General features: G+C 32.5%; 1 protein-coding gene across 11 annotated transcripts in view; it reads right to left on the minus strand.

The window, feature by feature from the left end:
- Window positions 1-22519, minus strand: part of LOC132742280 (basement membrane-specific heparan sulfate proteoglycan core protein-like) — a 171500-nt gene that overhangs the window by 5824 nt on the left and 143157 nt on the right. For 9 of the 11 annotated variants that reach the window (XM_060730647.1, XM_060730642.1, XM_060730638.1 and 6 more), the window contains 12 exons: window positions 20876-21005; window positions 19362-19603; window positions 18075-18257; window positions 17152-17301; window positions 14848-15066; window positions 13990-14085; window positions 12939-13160; window positions 12226-12342; window positions 11564-11677; window positions 5528-5655; window positions 4216-4361; window positions 3334-3494 (listed from right to left, as the gene is read on the minus strand). In XM_060730647.1, the coding sequence (XP_060586630.1) occupies window positions 3334-3494; window positions 4216-4361; window positions 5528-5655; window positions 11564-11677; window positions 12226-12342; window positions 12939-13160; window positions 13990-14085; window positions 14848-15066; window positions 17152-17301; window positions 18075-18257; window positions 19362-19603; window positions 20876-21005 (1908 nt within the window). Of the gene's footprint in view, window positions 1-3333; window positions 3495-4215; window positions 4362-5527; window positions 5656-9262; window positions 9281-11563; window positions 11678-12225; window positions 12343-12938; window positions 13161-13989; window positions 14086-14847; window positions 15067-17151; window positions 17302-18074; window positions 18258-19361; window positions 19604-20875; window positions 21006-22519 lie in introns of all 11 variants that reach the window. The other 2 variants (XM_060730643.1, XM_060730644.1) reach the window with 2 other exon arrangements.

Consider the following 22519-nt stretch of genomic DNA (forward strand, 5'->3'; position numbering starts at 1 on the left):
ACCAAAGGGCTTTTATTTGAACAAACTTGGAAGACACCCATTCAAAGATGTTTCATGATGTTAAGTTTTAACTATACACAAATAATGAAAAACAATGACTTTTGCCCCCCTCCCCCTGGCAGGGCCAATTTTAAGCCAAGAGCTTTTATTTGAACAAACTTGGTAGACACCAATTAGAACATGTTTCATGCTAAATATCTTAGCTCTAGCTCTTTGGGTTCTTTAAAAGAAGATTTTTAAGTTTTTAATTACTATATGCAATATAGGGAAAATCAATGACCCCCTAGGGCGGGGCCAATTTTGACCCAAGGGCTTTTATTTGAACAAACTTGGTAAACATCCATTAGAAGATGTGTCATGCTAAATATCTTAGCTCTAGCTCTTTGGGTTCTTTAAAAGAAGATTTTTAAGTTTTTACTACATGTATATAGGGAAAATCAATGACCCCTGGGGCAGGGCCAATTTTGACCCCAGGGCTTTTATTTGAACAAATTTGGTAGACACCCATTAGAAGATGTTTCATGCTAAATATCTTAGCTCTAGCTCTTTGGGTTCTTTAAAAGAAGATTTTTAAGTTTTTACTACATGTATATAGGGAAAATCAATGACCCCTGGGACAGGGCCAATTTTGACCCCAGGGCTTTTATTTGAACAAACTTGGTAGACACTCATTAGAAGATGTTTCATGCTAAATATCTTAGCTCTAGCTCTTTGGGTTCTTTAAAAGAAGATTTTTTTAAGTTTTTACTATATGCATATAGGGAAAATCAAAGACCCCCTTGGGCGGGGCCAATTTTGACCCCAGGGCTTTTATTTGAACAAACTTGGTATACACCTATTAGAAGATGTTTCATGCTAAATATCTTAGCTGTAGCTCTTTGGGTTCTTTAAAAGAATTTTTTACAAGTTTTTACTATATGCATATAGGGAAAATCAATGACCCCCTGGGGCGGGGCCAATTTTGACCCCAGGGCTTTTATTTGAACAAACTTGGTAGACACTGATTAGAAGATATTTCATGCTTAATATCTTAGCTCTAGCTCTTTGGGTTCTTTAAGAGAAAATTTTTTAAGTTTTTACTATATGCATATAGGGAAAATCAATGACCCCCTTGGGCGGGGCCAATTTTGACCCCAGGGCTTTTATTTGAACAAACTTGGTAGACATCCATTAGAACATGTTTCATGCCAAATATCTAAGCTCTAGCTCTTTGGGTTTTTTTAGAAGAAGATTTTTTTAAGTTTTTACTATATGCATATCGGGAAAATCAATGACCCCCTGGGGCGGGGCCAATTTTGACCCCAGGGCTTTGATTTGAACAATCTTGGGTAGACACTCATTAGAAGATGTTTCATGCTTAATATCTTAGCTCTAGCTCTTTGGGTTCTTTAAAAGAAGATTTTTTTAAGTTTTTACTATATGCATATAGGGAAAATCAATGACCCCCTGGGGCGGGGCCAATTTTGACCCCAGGGCTTTTATTTGAACAATCTTGGTAGACATTCACTAGAAGATGTTTCATGCCAAATATCTAAGCCCTAGCTCTTTGGGTTTTTTAGAAGAAGATGTTTAAAGTTTTTTCTTTTGGTTGCCATGGCAACCAGAGTTCTGCATGGAATGGAATTCTTTGAACAACTTTGTTAAGGCTTCACACAAGGAACATCCCTGTGAAGTTTCATTATGATCTGCCTTATGGTTTCAGAGGAGATGTCGTTTGAAAAGTGTGAACGGACAACGGACGACGTACGACATACGACAGACGACGGACGAAGAGTGATCCTAATAGCTCACCCTGAGCATATGCTCAGGTGAGCTAAAAACAATGACACCCCTGGGGCAGGGCCAGTTTTGACCCCAGGGCTTTTATTTCAACAAACTTTGTAGACACTTATTAGAAGATGTTTCATGCTTAATATCTAAACTCTAGCTATTTGGGTTTTTTCAAAGAAGATTTTTTAAGTTTTTGCTATACACATATAAGCAAAATCAATGACCCCCGGGGCGGGGCCAATTTTGACCCCAGGATTTTAATTTGAACAAACTTTGTAGACACTCAGTAGAAGATGTTTCATGCTTAATATCTAAACTCTAGCTACTTGGGATTTTTTCAAAGAAGGTTTTTGCTATACATATATAAGGAAAATCAATGACCCCCGGGGCGGGGCCAATTTTGACCCCAGGGCTTTTATTTGAACAAACTTTGTAGACACTCACTAGAAGATGTTTCATGCTTAATATCTAAACTATAGCTCTTTGGGTTCTTTAAAAGAAAATTTTTTAAGTTTTTACTATATGCATATAGGGAAAATCAATGACCCCTGGGGCGGGGCCAATTTTGACCCCAGGGCTTTTATTTGAACAAACTTGGTAGACACTCATTAGAAGATGTTTCATGCTAAATATCTTAGCTCTAGCTCTTTGGGTTCTTTAAAAGAAGATTTTTTAAGTTTTCACTATATGCATATAGGGAAAATCAATGACCCCCTGGGGCGGGGCCAATTTTGACCCCAGGGCTTTTATTTGAACAAACTTGGTAGACACTCATTAGAAGATGTTTCATGCCAAATATCTAAGCTCTAGCTCTTTGGGTTCTTTAAAAGAAGATATTTAAAGTTTTTTCTTTCAGTTGCCATGGCAACCAGAGTTCTGCATGGAATTAAATTCTTTGAACAATTTTTAAAGGTGACCACCAAAGGAACATTCCTGTGAAGTTTGGATGAAATTGGCTTAGTGGTTTATGAGGAGATGTCATTTGAAGCAAAAGTTTACGGACGACGGACGGACGGACGCCAGACGAAAAGCGATCACAAAAGCTCACCCTGTCACTTTGTGACAGGTGAGCTAAAAAAGGCAAATACCTTTTAAGTTATAGGGGCTGCTATAAGTAGTGACACAATGTTACTGTTAACCAAAATCATGGAATCGCCCACCCTGATAAAGGGAGGCTTTCTTTTCAGTCCAGACTGACACAACCAATATGAGCAAATTATTTATAATTAGTGACCGGTCATAGTAACAAATCAGAAAATTTATTGAACCCTTTACCTGCTGAATTAGTGCAATGGATTTTTCTTGCTTTGAATTTGGAACAGTCCATTTTAATTTTAAGGTATTTTATTAACAAAATACAAAAACTTAAGCTGCCAACAGTGTAGATCCTGTTCAGATTGCAAGAATGTGATGACTTATATGGCTTTACATTGTTTGGGGCGACTAACAACTTTGAGTTTTCAGCAGGTTAAGGAAATAAAACAAAGGTCACAAAGGTCAAAAAGATTTTCCTTGAGTATGTTTATTACCCTACAAAAGTTCATCCCGTAGTTTTTGACTTACCATATTCACAGTTATCGCCTGAATATCCTATAAGACAGTCACATCTATATCCAGTATCTGTTATACTACATGGGGCGTTATTTTGGCATGGAGAATTAGTCAAACAGATATTAATCTCGGCCTCGCAGGTCTTACCAGTGTACCGTTCTTCGCAAATACATCTGTGAAATAACAACAAAAATCAAATAACTATTGCAATTGAGGGACTAAGTTGCTAAAATCATAATACAAAATTTAATGTAATTCACAAATATATGAGATATTAAATTAAGGACTGATTTGTGAAATCAAAAAAATCATGCAGTTGAAAATCTCACAAATCTACTGAATTGGGTCTTCAAGTGAAGGCATTAGTAAAATTCTTTGAAAACATAAAACTGCAAAGAATAATTATGAGGGTCTTTCTTTGTTCATTACTGTATGAACACATCTACAATTGTTTCAAAATTCTTCATTTACATTAAACACAGTGGTCATGGAAACATGTTGAGTTCTGCTCAAGCCAGTTGTTGAGGACATGGTAAGTAACATTTATCACAAATGTCCATGAAGACTCAATCACACCAAGCCAGCAATATCTTAAATGTAGCGGTGTTGTGATTTCTTTTAGGCTACCATTTTCTTTATTTTTTTTTCAGAGTTATGGACCTTAAATGATTTTTAATTTTGAAATTTGTCTATACCACTTATGCAAATTCAATGAAACTTTAAAGGATTGATTAGTAGCTCAAGTACATGCGCATATTACATGGGTTTTCTGGTAGAATGTTTTTTGGCAGAGTGGAGTTATGGCCCTTATATAAAAATGCTTTTCCCTGTTAATGTTTTTTGACAAGACATATGATCATTGATTGCTCTTGTTTCTATCTTATAAAGTAATACCTAAAGTCTGGTCCTGAAAGATCTTCACAAGTGGCACCATTCTTACATGGGTTACGAGCACACAGACGTCTTTCTCCACAATCCACAATGTTAGCGCTTTCGATAGCATCATTCAACAGGTCTATTTTCACATCATTCACTGTCAGCTATAATCATTTTACAAGATAAAACTTATATATTATTAGTTATAAAGATTTTTCACAGGCAAGGGTTAAACTGCAAAAAATCTTATATATATGGCCATATATCCTGTCAGACATATCTATAACAAATGTATAATACAGAAAGCATTTATTTTAAGAGAAAAAAGGGAGATTTGCTTTTCAAATATTGACAGCAGCCGTGTATATAAAACTATATAAACATCATGATTATCCAATGAAAAGCAATGTTACAAACGTACAGTATTATAATATATCAGTATACTTCATTCAGTGCAAATAAGAAAACATCCTTTGTGACAATGTCATACACATAATATGTATCAAAGTAAGTTTAAAGCCCTTATTTTAGAAACAATAATTATACAATGTATTTTTTCCCTTTATTTATACAAAAGCAAGATTTCAGACAAACATTGAGCAAAGAGAAAGAAATCGTCCCTATCACATAAATGGTCAACAAGAAAACATATTTGCATTGCTATAACTGTATGGAACATGCTTAGCTCATAATCCGCTAACATAGTGTAAAGGATTTACAAAGTTCTGAATTTTTAACAGTTTTTTTTTCCTAATTCAAATACTAAGCTACTAACATTATAAGAGTATAGTAAGACAGCATGGATGTTCAGGCTGGCCTGGCTCTATAGTTGTGGCCAAGGTTAATCACTTTCAGTTTCAACAGGTTTAGGGTTAATAGTACTAAATGTGTAGTTACATAGTACACTTGAATTAACAGTAAGAATAACTCCCATTGGCCTATGGGAAATTAACGTTACAAAATAGTGAGAGAAAAGAAAATAAACTGTTTCATTATAAACATTAGGAAATGAACATATCTTGCTTATAGTTGGACCTTTCCTCTGCTAATTTCACATATTTCCATGTCAAACTATAAAGAATAACATCAAACTGCATATATTTACATGCTGTTCTGATTGACTCTATAAAAACCTGGTCTCAGGGTTATAAAACATTTTTCAGAGTTCTGTCTCAAATCTCAGGATTTTCATTGGTCACTGAGTGAACATTCTGTGGCAGTTTATGATCAATCAAATACCTGAGATCTATGTTTGAGCTGAGAACATTACTTTATAACCTAAGACCTTAGGGTGTATTGAATTCACACTCAAAGACAAGAAAAATCTTACCTCGGCTACACATCCAACAAAACCTTGAGTGACACCAGTATTTGATGAGACTACAGCAGTGGGGTTCGGTCCTCCTAGGTACAAGGGCAGTTTCAGGTTCAAGCCCACTGTACTGCCAGGTGATGTACCTAAATATTATAAATACAGCAAGCTGTGAAAATGCTTAAATTATTTCAAAGGGGTATCATATATACTTACAAACAAGCTTTTCTAAACCATTCTACTTAATAACTCATTTCTTCGAAATATAAGAAGTAATTCCATTTTCGATTACTATAAAAGAAAACCCGATAAATATGGGAAATATTTATTCATAGTTGAGGATACAAAGTCATTCTTCAAGTTCATATTTTACCAAATGAAAGGCTAGGATATCTGAAAACTTGGATGATTAAAAAAAAAACAAGGAAGAAAATTGTCAAATTTCATTTTTATTTTATGGGCTTCATGACACTTGTGACTGTGACCTTGTTGATTTTGCTCTGATTAGATACTTATACCTGTTTTGAACCACTAGTTGAGAAACCTTTGAGAACTAAACATAACCTTTGAGCACTAAACAAAAATTTACAAACAACAAACTGTTGTTTTATAGTATATACATGTACTTATACAAAGAAAGTAAGTAAGTTTCAACCATAATCAAAGTTTAACCTGCAGAATGTCTTCAATAAACATATCTTTCCTTGTTAGAACTGTTCCTTAACTTTCCTTTTTTAGAACTGTCTTTTATCAATTTGGGGGATATTGCTTTTTATTTACGATAGAAAGTTAGTAAACAATATAGGAGATGTCGTGACTACATAGATGTACATGCAGGCCTAACTTCTTACTGGTCTGAAACATCTGTTCTATTATATTTTTTTCATTATCTTTTATATAATATTTTATTCAAACTATTTTGTAGAACTGAAATGTTCAACTTTGCATCACATAAACATGGATAAGGTCATATCAACAGCTTCCCAGCCTTTCTAGCAAAAAATAATTTACAGATGTCCCTCCCTCTTGGTCAGCATAATTATGCTTATTGTTCAACATATTATAACACCTCTCAGATTAAAAGTTATATTGGGTATATTTAAAAAAGCTTGAAGGTAGGTACATAAATATAAGTAATTATCAACAAAACTAGTCAACTACTGTTGCTTAGAAATATGTAAATATATATTCATAATTACATATAATGCGAATTAGTAATTTTTACTTCTATGGTAGAAGTATACTACGTTTAATGTAGTACCAAAAACATTCCTATAAATCTCTTGCTTTATCACTTCTATTACAATATCTAATACACTTCAAGACTGTTAGAATAACTATATTTAAACTTGAATCTACTTAAAATGTAACAAACTGAATATAATTTGATGAAATAAATCAAAATCTGAATATATTTCAAACATAATCATGATAAAATGACAAGAAACAAACAATACAATGTAAAAAGAAAATTAAATTAATCAATAAACTAATTAATAAATTAATTAATTGAAATCAAAATAATTAGATCTGACAATATATTTCACATAACAAAACAAGTACAAAACAGTGATAATGGTTTCTACATAGCAAGGCAAGAAATGCAAAACAAAACTGTAATTATAACAAAGTAAAAACATATTAAACTCAAACCCAATCCAAAATAAATTAAAAAAGTAAAATGCAATTTTTATTAGATACAAAATGTATAATAATTTTAGAAGATAGTCAAGCTTGCCTTTACAATGAAATGGCAAGAAATGGGATACTTTTATCACATGCTATTAAAGTAAAAGTGATATCATGGTACACAAGTACAAACTTGCTTGTGTAATCAACTTGCACTGATTTAATTTGGAACTATTCATATTAGTTAGTTTATACCAGTTTATTGTAGTTTGATTGTGCTGGAGGCTATTGGCTTATTGAAATACTCTTGAATCTGTTCCTGGAACCAGAGCCAGTACTAAATAATGAGTTTAAAGTTTCTTGCTCACGGAAACAATGGCTTGCCCCTGATGGGGTTTGAACCAAATCAGCCAGCAATCCATAGGTTATTAGTCCAACACATTAACCACTCAGCTGTCAAGCAAGTTGTGAAGGGATTTTAGTCAGGGATTTTAGATAAAACTAACTCTTTCATTCATTAGAATTTTTCACAGGAAAGAATTACCCCTATCAAAGGACTCACATTCATAAGTGCAATCTCTTTCAGACACCATACTATCTCCATAGTGAGATAAGCTGGACCTAGGATATTTTGAATGTCTATTTTGGTCTTTTTTTTCAAGGTATTTTTTAGCCATGTTAATTATCAAAGAATAATTTGCGTATGTTAGTACTTAAAGTTATATAAAACATGCAGCAAACATTTTATAAAAGACCAAAGGTAGCCTGTATTGGAGGGGTGCTGCTCTAATTATCAATTTATAATGATTCATCCACTTGTATATAAAATGGCTTTTTTCAATAGTCTACAATAAGTTACTAGAAATCTTCATGTTAACAAGGCTTTATTTCAAATAAAACAAAGTTGTGGAATGCTTTGAGGCCTTAAGATTCATACAAATTTACACACAAAAAAGGAACAAAATACAGTATACTATAAAATATTCTGCAGCATAGATGAAGTCAACTTACATGTGACACAAGACCATTTTACATGCAGTTATACGGTCTGACTTTCAGTTGTTTTTTGGTGTTTTTCTTTCTTATTTAGTAGTAACATATAAAATGTTCAACAACAATACTGTGGGTGAATAATCACAGTGCGTGAGAATAAAACACAATCAAAATTTTACAACATGTCACAATCATACACCAGTGTAATTGTCAATCAAAGGCTTGATGCAGTTGGCAATGTTATTTTACATCAAAAACAATCTAACTCGATAGCGAGCAGCCATTGCCAAAATAAAGCTGCACTCTCTTCTGTCTTAGTGAAGGTTAAAGCTTTTAGTGCAGCTTCTGTCCTAATGAAGGTGAAAGCTGTTAACAGCAAAAAAAGCTAGTGGGTTTTGCTACTACAAATCTAAAACATAGATCTCTACTCCTGCATTTATTCACAAAATATTATAAATTGACAAAATTTATCTATTTACATAGATGTCAGGCAGTCCTGGCTTTAATTATATCATGCAATGACTGTAACCTCACATTACCCTCTTTACAAAATAATAAAATAATTTATATATACAATCAAACTTTTCAAATACATAATATATAAATTTAGATGTCAAATTTCTTTCATAACTTGCTATTAATATATGTCACCATCCCCAAACCATAAATCTTAGTATAAAATTAATTTGGGCAAAATTATGGCCTTTACTTATTTAAATTACATTTAATGTTCAGAAAATTTGAATGAATTGAAATAGTAAAGTACAAAATTTTCACAAATTAAAAGAAAAAAAAGAATTTCTTCTATCTAACTGATTATAAATAGCTTTATCCAATGAAAAACCAGATTACATACAATAAAGCTTCATCTAATTAAAAACATTGACTTTAATTCTAAGCGCCATCCAATGACAACATGGGTAACAAAAGCTTCATGTGATTAAGACTAACAAGAAAAATATTTGTCCAATGAAAACATAGATTAGGTAAGCTTCATCCAATAGATGAAATGAAATCATCACCCAATGAAAACATAGATTACAAAAATGCATTACTATGTACATTGACAGTGAACAACCAATTATAAGCAAGGATGCAAAATAACATTTGTGTCCACATTTTGTTTCATACCTGGCCAACTGGATGATGCTTCAAAAGTTCAAATAAAAATATGGATGTTAAAATACTATTAAAACTTTATATATATATTTACACATCAAATGCTAGCTAAACCTATCAAAATACATAAATATTGAGCAAAATTCTGAAAGAGTTATAGAGTTAAATAAATTTCAAAACACAATACACAATGCTTCACCACAGAACAGCAAAACTAGTGTAAAATATCTCCTAAAACTGTAATGTTAATGCCTGCTTTTATTACAATCTTATTGGCAACTCAACGAATTTGTTCCAATTTTTGCTCTCTGTATTATTTTATCCAAATTAATGTTTCAATTCTCAAATAAGATAATAAGACAAGAAATTAAGCATTCAGCAAAGCTTCTTGAGTTAAATACCAAATAGTTTTATCATATAACCATGTTTCATCAGTCAATTAAAAGTTGATGTTTCAAATGGTCTGTTTTTTTTCTTTCAGATAATTAGGTCTTGCACCAGTAACCAGGATCCTTGAGTTGAATTGTTAACATGCAAAATACCTTAAATGATCTTGTCCATCTTTCAATCAATCAAGACCATTTTATAATGGACATATTTTTTCCAAAAATGTACTGACTAAATAAGAAATAGTTCAGACCATGATCAGATGACACAGATGGGCTTGCTGATTTTGGTCTGCACTAATACCAGAATCAGTAGCCTCAGTATACCCTAGCAGGCAATGGATTAAATGCAATACAGAAAACTTTTAACAAACAATATAAAAGTCAAGGTAATATATTGTACATCTTTTTTAAAAACATCATTCCTACAAATTCATGCAACTTTTCATTAAATGCAGCGAGTGTTTTACACAGTAAAACTGTTGTCTTGTGAACAAATAATATGATTCACGATAGTATATTAAGGCACAAAAAAATGTGTCTAAATATAATAAATTAACTCATAACCTCCTTTATTTCTGAAATGAAATGACCCATTTTCCAATTTTGAAACTGTTCATTATCAAATTTAGGGAAATCAATATGGAAACTTTAAATTATCAAATTGTAGTGAGCTGGGTCAGACTACATGTATGTGCAGGCTGACTTGGCTCTATACCGGCGGCTTTGACAAATCACTTCCAGTTTAAGCACGTTAAGGATTCATTAAACAACCATTAAAACTGTAGAAAAGCAGACATTTTTTGTAGATAAAATTGTATTAGAAAGTCCCTGTAACCGTTGAAATTGGAAATAAAAAGACAACAAAAACAAATCTAAATGCAGTTCAAAAGGAAAACAAAACATGAAAGAGAGAATGCGAAAAGATATATAGTTAAAATTAAAAAAGCAAAACAAAAACAGATCAAATCAAAATAAAATTATAGAGCCTAACCCCTGTAAAATCTGTTTATTAAATTGATGGACCAGTATTTCCTTTTCTCAATTTTTTAGAAATATCATAAATTGTTACTTTACCATAACTTCAAAGGAGTAAACGAGATTTTTTTTTAGTTACAAAGGACCGATTAGACTAAAATTACATTCTTTAACTTTCTCACATAAATATTTCAAATCTATCATAAAAGATTAATGATATCTTTGTCGAACTAAAAAACTGTTTTCATGAATAAAACAAAAATGTCTAGCCATAAATTTTTAACAATATAGCAAGTTTTACTGGCCCATCATTTTTCAAAATTAAAAAAATCAGTTAATATTTAGAGAGTTACCTTATTAATTTTATCTAATTATAGACTTCTCAAACTTTGTTATATATTGTTCCTTTTGGAAAAGTGATAGTAACAGTTATAAAATCTGACAGTTGCCTACATATTTAGTCATTCATTTATGTATGTATTCGAAAAAAGACATCAATAAAAATAATATTAATTTTCTTATTGTTGATCACATTTTAACTCTAAATGTTTATGTCAAATGACGATCACATTTCATTCTATTTTTAGAATATCACTTTTCCATAGAAACCATGGTAACAGTGCTAAAAATAATTATCTGAGAAAGCGCTCTAAATCTGCTTAAAAAAAGTTTAATACAAAAACACAGAAATCCTTGAAAGTAATAAATTTATATATGCATATAATATATATATTTTTATATATGCATATTACCAAAATAAAGAAAGATATCTTAAAATTTAGACAATTAGAATTTATGGTTAGAGAATTTTACAAAGTTTCAAGGAAATCTGTTTGAGTGTGCATCTGGTTTTCTATAGTATATATAGTATATCAATCACTTTATTCTGTGATTGTAAACAGCAATAGAAAAATATATATGAAAATTGCCGCGTAAATTTTGACAATACCTCTACGGTAACGTTTCAATTTGTGATTGTAGTAGTTGTAGTATCGTGCCGGTTCGGCTGCGGCTGGTGCAGCTATTACCGGTGGCTGGTCATTTAACATTCCCCACAACTTCACTGCATGCATATTATTTTTTAAAATTTCAAAATAATTAAACTGTGTCTACAGTTACAACAAAAGACTTCAAAGGAATGCTTCCATTTTTAAAGGACTTAAATTTCCTTCTCACATGATTTTTTTTTATGATTTCTTTAAATATTTTGAAAAAATACCTTCAAAGTTTTTGCAAGATTAAAAAGAAAATATATTTAAGAATAATTAACTCCCCTTGAAAAAAAAAAATCCCTAATGGAATCTTCACCTTTTTTTACAGTCTTTACAGACCTCTGGAAACAATCTTTCCTAATCTGCCTTTTTGAAATATGAACAGAATGAGATATTTTTTTCAAAACTACTCTAATAATTAAATCTTAGTATAATGTGAAAATTTTCCAACCTTGAATCTGTTCTTCTTTTGTGAAGGGCATAATAAATAAAATATATTCTTAAAATTATATTTTCTCTTATATGAAAATATTCTATAACATAATCATTATATATAATAATTATATCAATAAATATTATTTTGTATAACATATAATTGTATAAAAATATAAAATCTCACCTGTGACTGGCTGTTCATTATTTACCACGAGTGTGCCGTCACGATTTTTCCGTGTGGCTGTAACACGTGTCCATTCATTTATACGGAGAGGACTACGACTACGGAGAACTGCTGGACCTAATGAAAAAAATCGAGACAAAAGAATGATAATAAAGATAAAATCACCATTTGTTTTTGATTTGGTTTTAAGAAACATTGACACTTTTAAAGTTTATATGGCGAGTATACAGTTTTACTGGTGGCGAAAGCCCTCAGGTGCCCCTACGTGAATTAACTCAAGAATAAGCAGGCATAAAGTAGAACCATCAGACATAATTCTGTAAATAGTAAATAAATATTTATCTCTTCAGATCTCTACTATATACTTCCTTATATGTAAAGCATTGACTACAACTTGAAATGGTATTTTTAAAACCACTATCCCATTCCTCACACACAGATTCAGAATTCTTAAAAGAACTTTTTTTACTTTAAACTCTGCATCCAACATTTTGGTATATATATTTCTATTAGCCAATAACTGCTTAAACTTCATTTTCCGAAAAGGATTTATATTGTTTCATGTTTTTGCTTTCCACCATAACAAACCATTTGTATTGCAGTAAGTATGTATGTACTATTCAATGGCAATGAAATTCATGTTAAGTTATATCCAACCTGAATATCATTTCATACTCTTTTATCAAATAAAAATCTTGCATGTATTTTCTTACCAGAACCAGTGTCAAATCTGAACTCTAGATATCCGTCTTTCTGAACAATGGCCATGAAGTCACCAGTTCCATCTTCATCATTACCCTCATACAAGATAATACCGTCACTATAAGACTGAGGTTTGAATTCCAGTTGGATCTGTAAATCAAACAATGATGCCTCTGCTGGTGGGTATGATATAAAGGATGTCCTGTTGAAGAATGGGTTGATAATGGCAATATCTGAAGTAAAAATGAGATAAGGTATATTCATGTAATGAAATGAAAATAAAATAAAATCTTTTGTCATAAAGTTATGAAAAATTGGATAAATTTCAGTTTTTTGTTTGTTTTTTTTTTAACATAAATATCCACAATTGTTTAGATCTATCATTATCAGTTTTTTGTTTTTTTTGTTTTTTTTATACGGGTTTTATGTCACACCAACACAGTAAAGCTGGAAAGTCATTATATGACCTTTACTGTGTTGGTGCAACATAAAACCCCTAAAGGTCATATGGCCACTTTCCAGCTTTACTTGTGAAGGAAGACCCCAGGTGCCCTTCCATGCATTATTTCAGACCTGAACGTACACCTGAGTAGAACCTCCACAGCCCCTATCATCATCAGTGATTTGATTTTTCAAATAGATAAGTAGATTCAAGAAGCTGAATATGTGGCACAACTCCTGAGAATTGCAGACAAAGGCGATATAAAAATTTTAATGTTCTAGACATGTCTGCAGGTAAGTATATAAAAATTTTGTCTACCTTAAAATACCCAAGATACATGGATATCTAAATGATAAAACTTATGATGCTCATTCATTGGTTGATTTTAAATTTTGATTTTTTGAATTAACCAATCAGATTAGAATTAGAGCTAGTGACTTGTACTACTTATTCTCATAGCCATGAAAATATTATATAGCACCAACCATCTTCATGATACTGACACAACTGTAATATTTTCCTATCATCTCTCTGGTGACATTTTGCCCTATTTTCAGTGTTAAATATTAATCTTTCATATGAAGAGTACTGGTAGTATTAATATCAAAACTTTACAATACCTGCTTGGCAGCCCATTCCTGTCTTTCCAAGTGGACAGATACATCTAAATCCTGAACGACCCTCTAGGTTATAACACCTGCCTCTTCCACATGCACCTTCAACAAAAAGGTAGTTTGTGAAGTATGAAAATTAATAACCCTATGTATATCATCTCTTACGCTAATGTAATGTCCTGCTTTGACTACCAATTAAGTGTATAATATAATAATATCAAAGTATTGAAAGTAATATAAGAGCTATTTTGGCAGTGGCCTAGTGGTTAACACGTCGGACAAGAAATCTAAGGATTGTTGGTCACGTGTTCAAACTCTGTCAGGGACAAGCCATTGTTTTCTTGAGCAAGAAATTTTACACTCATTGCTAAGTACTGGCTGGTTCCAGGAATGGAATAGAAAGTTTCAATAAGCTTATAGCTCCCAACACAATCAAACTATAATAAATTGGTATAAACTAGAGTTATTCTTATTGACATACAAGTTACTCCACAGACAACCTTTTCTTTTAATACATCTTAAAGAGGATAAAGAACATATAACTACAAACTAACAGGAGTTCTAAATTTAATGTTAATGAAACACCATTCAAAACGGCACTTTTGTATTTTTAAATAATATAATGCAGAAATAGGCAATTATTTTCTTATACTCACAAATTTAATATCTTTTTTCGATTTTAACATATTTTATGATTTAATTTTGAGCAATTCTCAATAGAAAATTTACAAAAATCATTCTTTTTTATGGTACTCTGGTATGAGTCTTAATATCAAACATGTTTTCCACCTGTTACAGACTACGTACTAGCCTACAATGCCCTACTATGTACTTGATCCTTAAACCTTTAAACTAAACGTTTACCTGGGTAACAGTTTTCACCGACTTCCTCGCAACGGGTTCCCATATATCCCTGTGGGCATATACATTTAAAGCCATATTTTGTATTAGCGACGGAACACACGCCTCGGTTGATGCAAGGGTTTCTCCTACATGTATTGTATGGCTCGATTCCCTCCATATCGATAGCTTCAGCACCAAGATTTAAATCCACACCCTTTAGTTTAACTTCACTGACAGCTCCTAAAGTTTAGAAAAAAGTAAAAGCTAAAGTTAAAAAGAAACAAGAGGGCCATGATGGCCCTGAGGTCTCTCACCTGTATATAGGCCCCCCCAACCCCCCCCCCCCAACGTTGCAGGGCCAATTTAACCCAAGGGCTTTTATTTGCACAAACTTGGTAGACACCCATAAGAAGATGTTTCATGCTAAACATCTAAGCTCTAGCTCATTGGGCTTTTTAAAAGAAGATTTTTTTTAAGTTTTTACTATACACATATAGTTAAAAACAATGACACCCCTGGGGCCGGGCCAGGGCTTTTATTTGAACAAACTTTGTAGACACTTACTAGAAGATGTTTCATGCTTAATATCTAAACTCTAGCTATTTGGGTTTTTTCAAAGAAGATTTTAAGTTTTTGCTATACACATATAAAGAAAATCAATGACCCCCGGGGCGGGGCCAATTTTGACCCCAGGTCTTTTATTTGAACAAACTTTGTAGACACTCACTAAAAGATGTTTCATGCTTAATATCTTAACTCTAGCTATTTGGGTTTTTTCAAAGAAGATTTTTTAAGTTTTTGCTATACACATATAAGGAAAATCAATGACCCCCGGGGCGGTGCCAATTTTGACCCCAGGGCTTTTATTTGAACAAACTTGGTAGACACCTATTAGAACATGTTTAATGCTAAATATCTTAGCTCTAGCTCTTTGAGTTCTTTAAAAGAAGATTTTTTAAAGTTTTTACTATATGCATATAGGGAAAATCAATGACCCCCCGGGGCGGGGCCAATTTTGACCCCAGGGCTTTTATTTGAACAAACTTGGTAGACACTTATTAGAACATGTTTCATGCTAAATATCTTAGCTCTAACTCTTTTGGTTCTTTAAAAGAAGATTTTTTAAGTTTTTACTTTATGCATATAGGGAAAATCAATGACCCCTGGGGCGGGGCCAATTTTGACCCCAGGGCTTTTATTTGAACAAACTTGGTAGACACCTATTAGAACATGTTTGATGCTCAATATCTTAGCCATAGCTCTTTGAGTTCTTTAAAAGAAGATTTTTTAAGTTTTTACTATATATAGATGCATATAGGGAAAATCAATGACCCCCCCGGGGCGGAGCCAATTTTGACCCCAGGGCTTTTATTTGAACAAACTTGGTAGACACCCATTAGAACATATTTCATGCGAAATATCTTAGCTCTAGCTCTTTGGGTTCTTTAAAAGAAGATTTTTTAAGTTTTTACTATATGCATATAGGGAAAATAAATGACCCCCGGGGCGGGGCCAATTTTGACCCCAGGGCTTTTATTTGAACAAACTTGGTAGACACTCACTAGAAGATGTTTCATGCTAAATATCTAAGCTCTAGCTCTTATGGTTTTTTAAAAGAAGATATTTAAAGTTTTTTCTTTTGATTGCCATGGCAACCAGAGTTCTGCATGGAATTAATTTATTTGAACAATTTTTAAAGGTTACCACCAAAGGAACATTCCTGTGAAGTTTGGATGAAATTGGCTTAGTGGTTTATGAGGAGATGTCATTGAAAGTAAAAGTTTACGGACGCCGGACAGACGGACGCCGGACAAAAAGCGATCACAAAAGCTCACCCTGTCACTTTGTGACAGGTGAGCTAAAAATTAATTATATTTTCTTACTTGTAATCCCTAGGTCAATTTGAGATCATACACAAATTTGTCAACCAGTCACTGTGGCTTTTCTGACTGTAGTGTATCAATATACATATTTTTTCTGCATCAATGTCATTTTGTCATGTCAGTATCAGTATAAATTATGCATACCAATATAATAACTAAAAGTAAATCACTTATAAAGTAATACATCACTGTTATATACTATGACATCATTCAAGTTCGAAGCATAAAATTTAATGATTTGCCGACAAAAAGCAATTTCATGGGGTAATAAAATCATGGAATTCATTTGCCAAGCAAAAAAATAGGGGGCCGTAAATTTTGACTTTCCGCAATTAAAAAAAAGAATATATATGTTTGACCTTATCCACAAATAATAATCCCCTGTTAATAATAATGATTTCACAGTATTTAATTTAAAACTTATCATTGAATAATTGCTTACCTACAAATCCTTCCCTGAATCCAGTCGCTCTGGGAATATTGTCATAATTTGGCACGGAGCCAAGATACATGTTACCTTGGAGGTCAAGGCCGGTGAAGTAACCTGGTGACTGTCCTGTATATGCTGGTTCTTCATTAACAATCATGGAACCTGAAATAGACCGGATTTAACATAAAATTATTTTTGAATCACTCTTACAAGTTTTATGTTTTCCGCAGAGATGAAAACTGCCTGAATTTTCCTAAAACTGAGATGTTATTTGATCATTTAAGCATTTGATGAGAAGGCATCAAGCATGCTCTTCATGATGTTCTCTTTTTCTTTTAATTATATCTATAAGCAATTAATTATGACCTTTTTAATGCATGTCCTGGATATGATAGGTGTTTTTTTTTTGTTTTTTTTTAAAAGGAAGGTTGCCAGTCATAGACTGTTTCTATTCAAATCATCATTTATTCAAAAATATGAAAAAGAATTATGTCAATGCAACAAAATGATCTATGAAATAACATGTAAATACAAATGAGCCGCGTCACGACAAAACCAACAAAGTGCGTTTGCGACCAGCATGGATCCGGACCAGCCTGCACGTCCGTGCAGTCTGATCAGGATCCATGCTGGTCGCAAACCCATTATGTTGGTTTTGTCATGATGCGGCTCAAATATAGTATAAAATACATATGAGCTGCACCATGACAACACCAACATTTGTGCCCAGCATGGATCCAGACAAGGCTGCGCATCCGTCCAGTGTGATCAGGATCCATGCTTTACACTTACAAACCCTATTACAAGTAGAGAAACTGATAGCGAACATCATCCAGATGCGCATGCTAGTCTGGATCCATGCTGGTCGCAAAACCATTACACTGGTTTTGTCATGGTGCGGCTTATTTATATACACACGATTCAAGTATTCTTACCCTTCTGTCTGTCTCTAGTCAGTTTAATTGTGTGCCATTCATTAAGAGGAAGTGTTTTATTGCCCCTGATAATTGCTGGACCTGATCCAACATCAAAGCGGAATTCAGGATATCCCTCATTAAGTCCAAAGCAGACAAAATCTCCACCTCCATCCTCAAACTGGCCATTGTACAATACCATACCTATAATAGCATAAAACACAAATGAATATACATACATTTATAAGGATTAACTATAATGCTATGACGGTAATCATTTGTTCACCAGTGTTCTCCACCTCAAGGAGGTGTAGCAGAACATAATTTGATCTACTTGCCTATTTAGCACTAACATTTTATTCATCATTTTGACCGCCATACCATTTTATTGGTCATTTTTGACTGCAATAGCACTATATAAGTCATTTTGACTGCAATACCATCCTTTAAGTCATGTTGACTGCAATACCATTTTCTCAGGTATTTTGACTGCAATGCCATTTTATTAGTCATTTTGAATGCAATACAATTTTATAAGATTTTTTGACTGCAATAGCATTCTTGAAGCATTTTTGACTGCAATACCATTTTATTAGTTACTTTGCCTGCAATACCATTTTATTAGTCATTTGACTGCAATTCTTAAAGTTATTTTGACTGCAATAGCATTATTTAAGTCATTTTGACTGCAATACCATTTTATTAGTTATTTTGACAGCAATATCATTCTTTAAGTCATTTTGACTGCAATACAATTTTCTCAATTATTTTGACTGTCACAGATGCCATTTTTTAGTTACTTCGACTGCAATAGCATTCATAAAGTCATTTGAACTGCAATACCATTTTATTATTTTTACTGCAATGCCAATTTATTAGTAATTTTGAGTGCAATAGCATTATTTAAGTCATAAATGACTGCAGTACCATTTTATTAGTTATTTGGACTGCAATACCATTTTATAATTTATTTATACTACAATACCATTTAACTAGTAATTTTGAATGCACTACCATTGTTTAAGTAATTTTGACTGCAATACCATCTCCTTTGTCATTTTAATTGCAATACCATTTTATTTGTTATTTTAACTGCTTAACAGTAATTTTTCAGCTTCACTGGTAAAAGAACACTATAAAATTATCTAATTGTATTATTTAATGTATTAGAGAACTTGTATAGAACCACTGACAAACAATAGGCAAGCACATAAAATAACTCGTTATTCACAGCTGCGTCAGAACTGTCAGTTAAAGTAATATGAAAACACACCAAAAGAAACAAACAATGTACAATGAAATAATCACCTTCTGTGGACTCTGGTTTCAACGAGAGAAGTATATCAAAGTCGAGGTAGACATCATTCATTGCTGGGTAAGAAATGTATGAGTTCGGGTTCTGTGAGAAGTACGGTACAAGGTCATTCACATTTAGATTGACAGGTGAATCAGTTCCACCGTACTCGTTCTCGGCATGACAAACATAAGTTCCGGCATCTTCTGGTCTGACACGATTAATCAACAGATCTCCATCAACTATTCTGTAGTCACTGTTATAATAAATCAAATACAATAATAAATATTAAGTAACAAAATTAATTACAATAATAATTTGTAGTGTATAACAATATTATAGAACTATAGATCTGAAATGCAATCTTCATTTTTGTTCTAACTATTTTTTTTTTGGTTGGTTTAACATTGCAACAATACTGTAGATCTCAGGTATACGCTCTTCGTGCATAATTTCAGGCACGAGTGGGCACCTAAGTAACACTACCTACGTTTGGTAAGCTAGCTGGATAGATTCTTCACATGAAAGACACATGATGTATGGTGACATCGACTTTCTATTCCTAAAGAAGCAAAATTTACAGATGACAGCATTTATTTCTGCCTGTTATACCATTAAGTTATGATTTTCTTTTCATCCACATTCAGATATAGTCTGGCTACAGTGAAAATTATATTTTATAAATTTCACTAGTGCTTTATCAGAATATAATCATCTGATATATTACAATAAAACACTAGAAAGCATGAAATAACAACAGATATCTGGCAAAACAACATAAACAAACAGCTGAAAAATTAACATGAACAGATATCTGGCAAAACAAAATAAACAAACAGCTGGAAATTTAACATGAACAGATATCTGGCAAAACAAAATAAACAAACAGCTGGAAATTTAACATGAACAGATATCTGGCAAATCAACATAAACAAACAGCTGAAAAATTAATATAAACAGATATCACGCAAGTTAAAAATCTTAAGGTATTTTGACAAATTAATCAAAAGATAACTGGCAAATTAACATCAACATATGGCTGGAAAATTGATATCACCAATTATTTGTACAACTGACATCAACACACAATTTTAAAATCAACAACAATACTTACCTGGGATTTTAACATCAACAGTATTAACTTTAATGTAAACACATACCTTGGCATAATGTAAACACATACCTTGGCATAATGTAAAAACATACCTTGGCATAATGTAAACACATACCTTGGCATAATGTAAACACATACCTTGGCATAATGTAAACACATACCTTGGCATAATGTAAAAACATACCTTGGCATAATGTAAACACATACCTTGGCATAATGTAAACACATACCTTGGCATAATGTAAACACATACCTTGGCATAATGTAAAAACATACCTTGGCATAATGTAAACACATACCTTGGCATAATGTAAAAACATACCTTGGCATAATGTAAACACATACCTTGACATAATGTAAACACATACCTTGGCATAATGTAAACACATACCTTGACATAATGTAAACACATACCTTGGCATTTCGCCTTCCTTCCTGAACCATGTGATATCAGGTGACGGGTAACCAGTGGCATCACAGACAAGTTTAGCGCTATCACCAAGTGCAGCTGTTGAAGCAGAAGGTGCCGAAATGTATGGCTGAGCTGAAATCGAGGGACATTGAAACAGTTAATCTTTATTTTGAAGGGGTATAAACTGTTTTATGGTTCTTAACAAAGGGAGAGTATAATGTTTTAATATGTACATTTACTGCTTATACTAAATTGGGGATAAATAGAGGATGACAATACATTTAAATGAATAAATGGAAGACATTTTTATCATTTAAAGATTTTTAGGAAGTATTTTAAAAAAATCTTCAAATAAAATATCTTAATTTCAAAGAATATATTTCGTCCATTATATTTGATTTTGCTACAGGAAAGAATAGTAAAATATAATAAAAATAATTGTAATAGTTTTACTGTGCAAGGAAAAGAAAGTGAAAAAAAGTTATTAAAACATGATATGACACCTAGAAATATCCAAACCAAGACTCTGAGCTGATCAGTCATTAAAATTTGACCTTGATACTAAATGCCAAGTAAGCTAGGTACTAGCAGATGGGGTTCATACCCTATTAATCTAACACACTGATGACCCAATAAAACTAGGTGATAGTGACGGTCAAATAATTTGTCAATTAGTGAAAGTGTTTTTTCAAATAAAAAAGTAATAATCAAAGTCAACATTTCAAGATTAGTTAACAAAAGGGTGTTCAACACAGAGGAAAATTTGCACAGAAAATAACATACATGGGTTAGGTGTTAAGGATGAAAGGGGAAAAAAATCAAATCAGACAACTCAAGTTTTTCTTGAATGATTAATTTTACCAATCCTTTAAATGACATAGACCATATTTCAACAACAGTACATATTACATTATCTTTAACACTTGGATCAGGAAATTCAAAAAATTTGAAAAGCCAAAATAACCAAAAACACTGACAAATGCTCCCTTAATAGCTTCATATAAGGACAAATTGTAAAACTTATATTTAGTGTCAATGACCTTGACTATAGAAAATGGTGGTGGTGGTGTTGGTAGTTTTCCATATTAAATTTACCAAAGCACACTTCGGCCACCGCATTGTTCCTGGGAAGGCTGTCAAGCAGTTTACATGACTGTACCTTCTATTTAGAAAAGAACTGTTTACTTTTGTACATGCCAGAGCAGAGGTACAGTGTGAATGACCGTAGAAAGGATTTCATGATAAATCACAACGAGAGTGACCTGCACCGCCCGGGAATCAAACCTGGATCACCCAATTCACAGTCCAACATTCCACATATTGAGCTCACCAGACAGTCCCAATCCAGAGAAAGTCTGTGGACTTATTATCATACTAGTATATTCAAACATATCAGCCAATGAAAGGGGTGTATTTTAAACTTTGAACTTTACACAATGAAGTCAGGAAGTACAAAATAGCATCTGACATGTTCATTGAAAAATTTGGAGAGCATAAAATCTGTAGAGTTCTTTTTTGTGTGTTTTTTTTTTTTTTTTTAATATTCAATGTTTATGATGTCACTTTGAGTTAGAAATAATCCTGGCAAAAAAAGTGTATGATTTACTTACTGTATATGTAAATATGGTCTATGTCTTTAGTCATTT

This window comes from Ruditapes philippinarum, unplaced genomic scaffold (assembly GCF_026571515.1).
Source record: "Ruditapes philippinarum isolate M1 unplaced genomic scaffold, ASM2657151v2 ctg2745_1_1_1_1, whole genome shotgun sequence".
Lineage (NCBI taxonomy): Eukaryota > Metazoa > Mollusca > Bivalvia > Venerida > Veneridae > Ruditapes > Ruditapes philippinarum.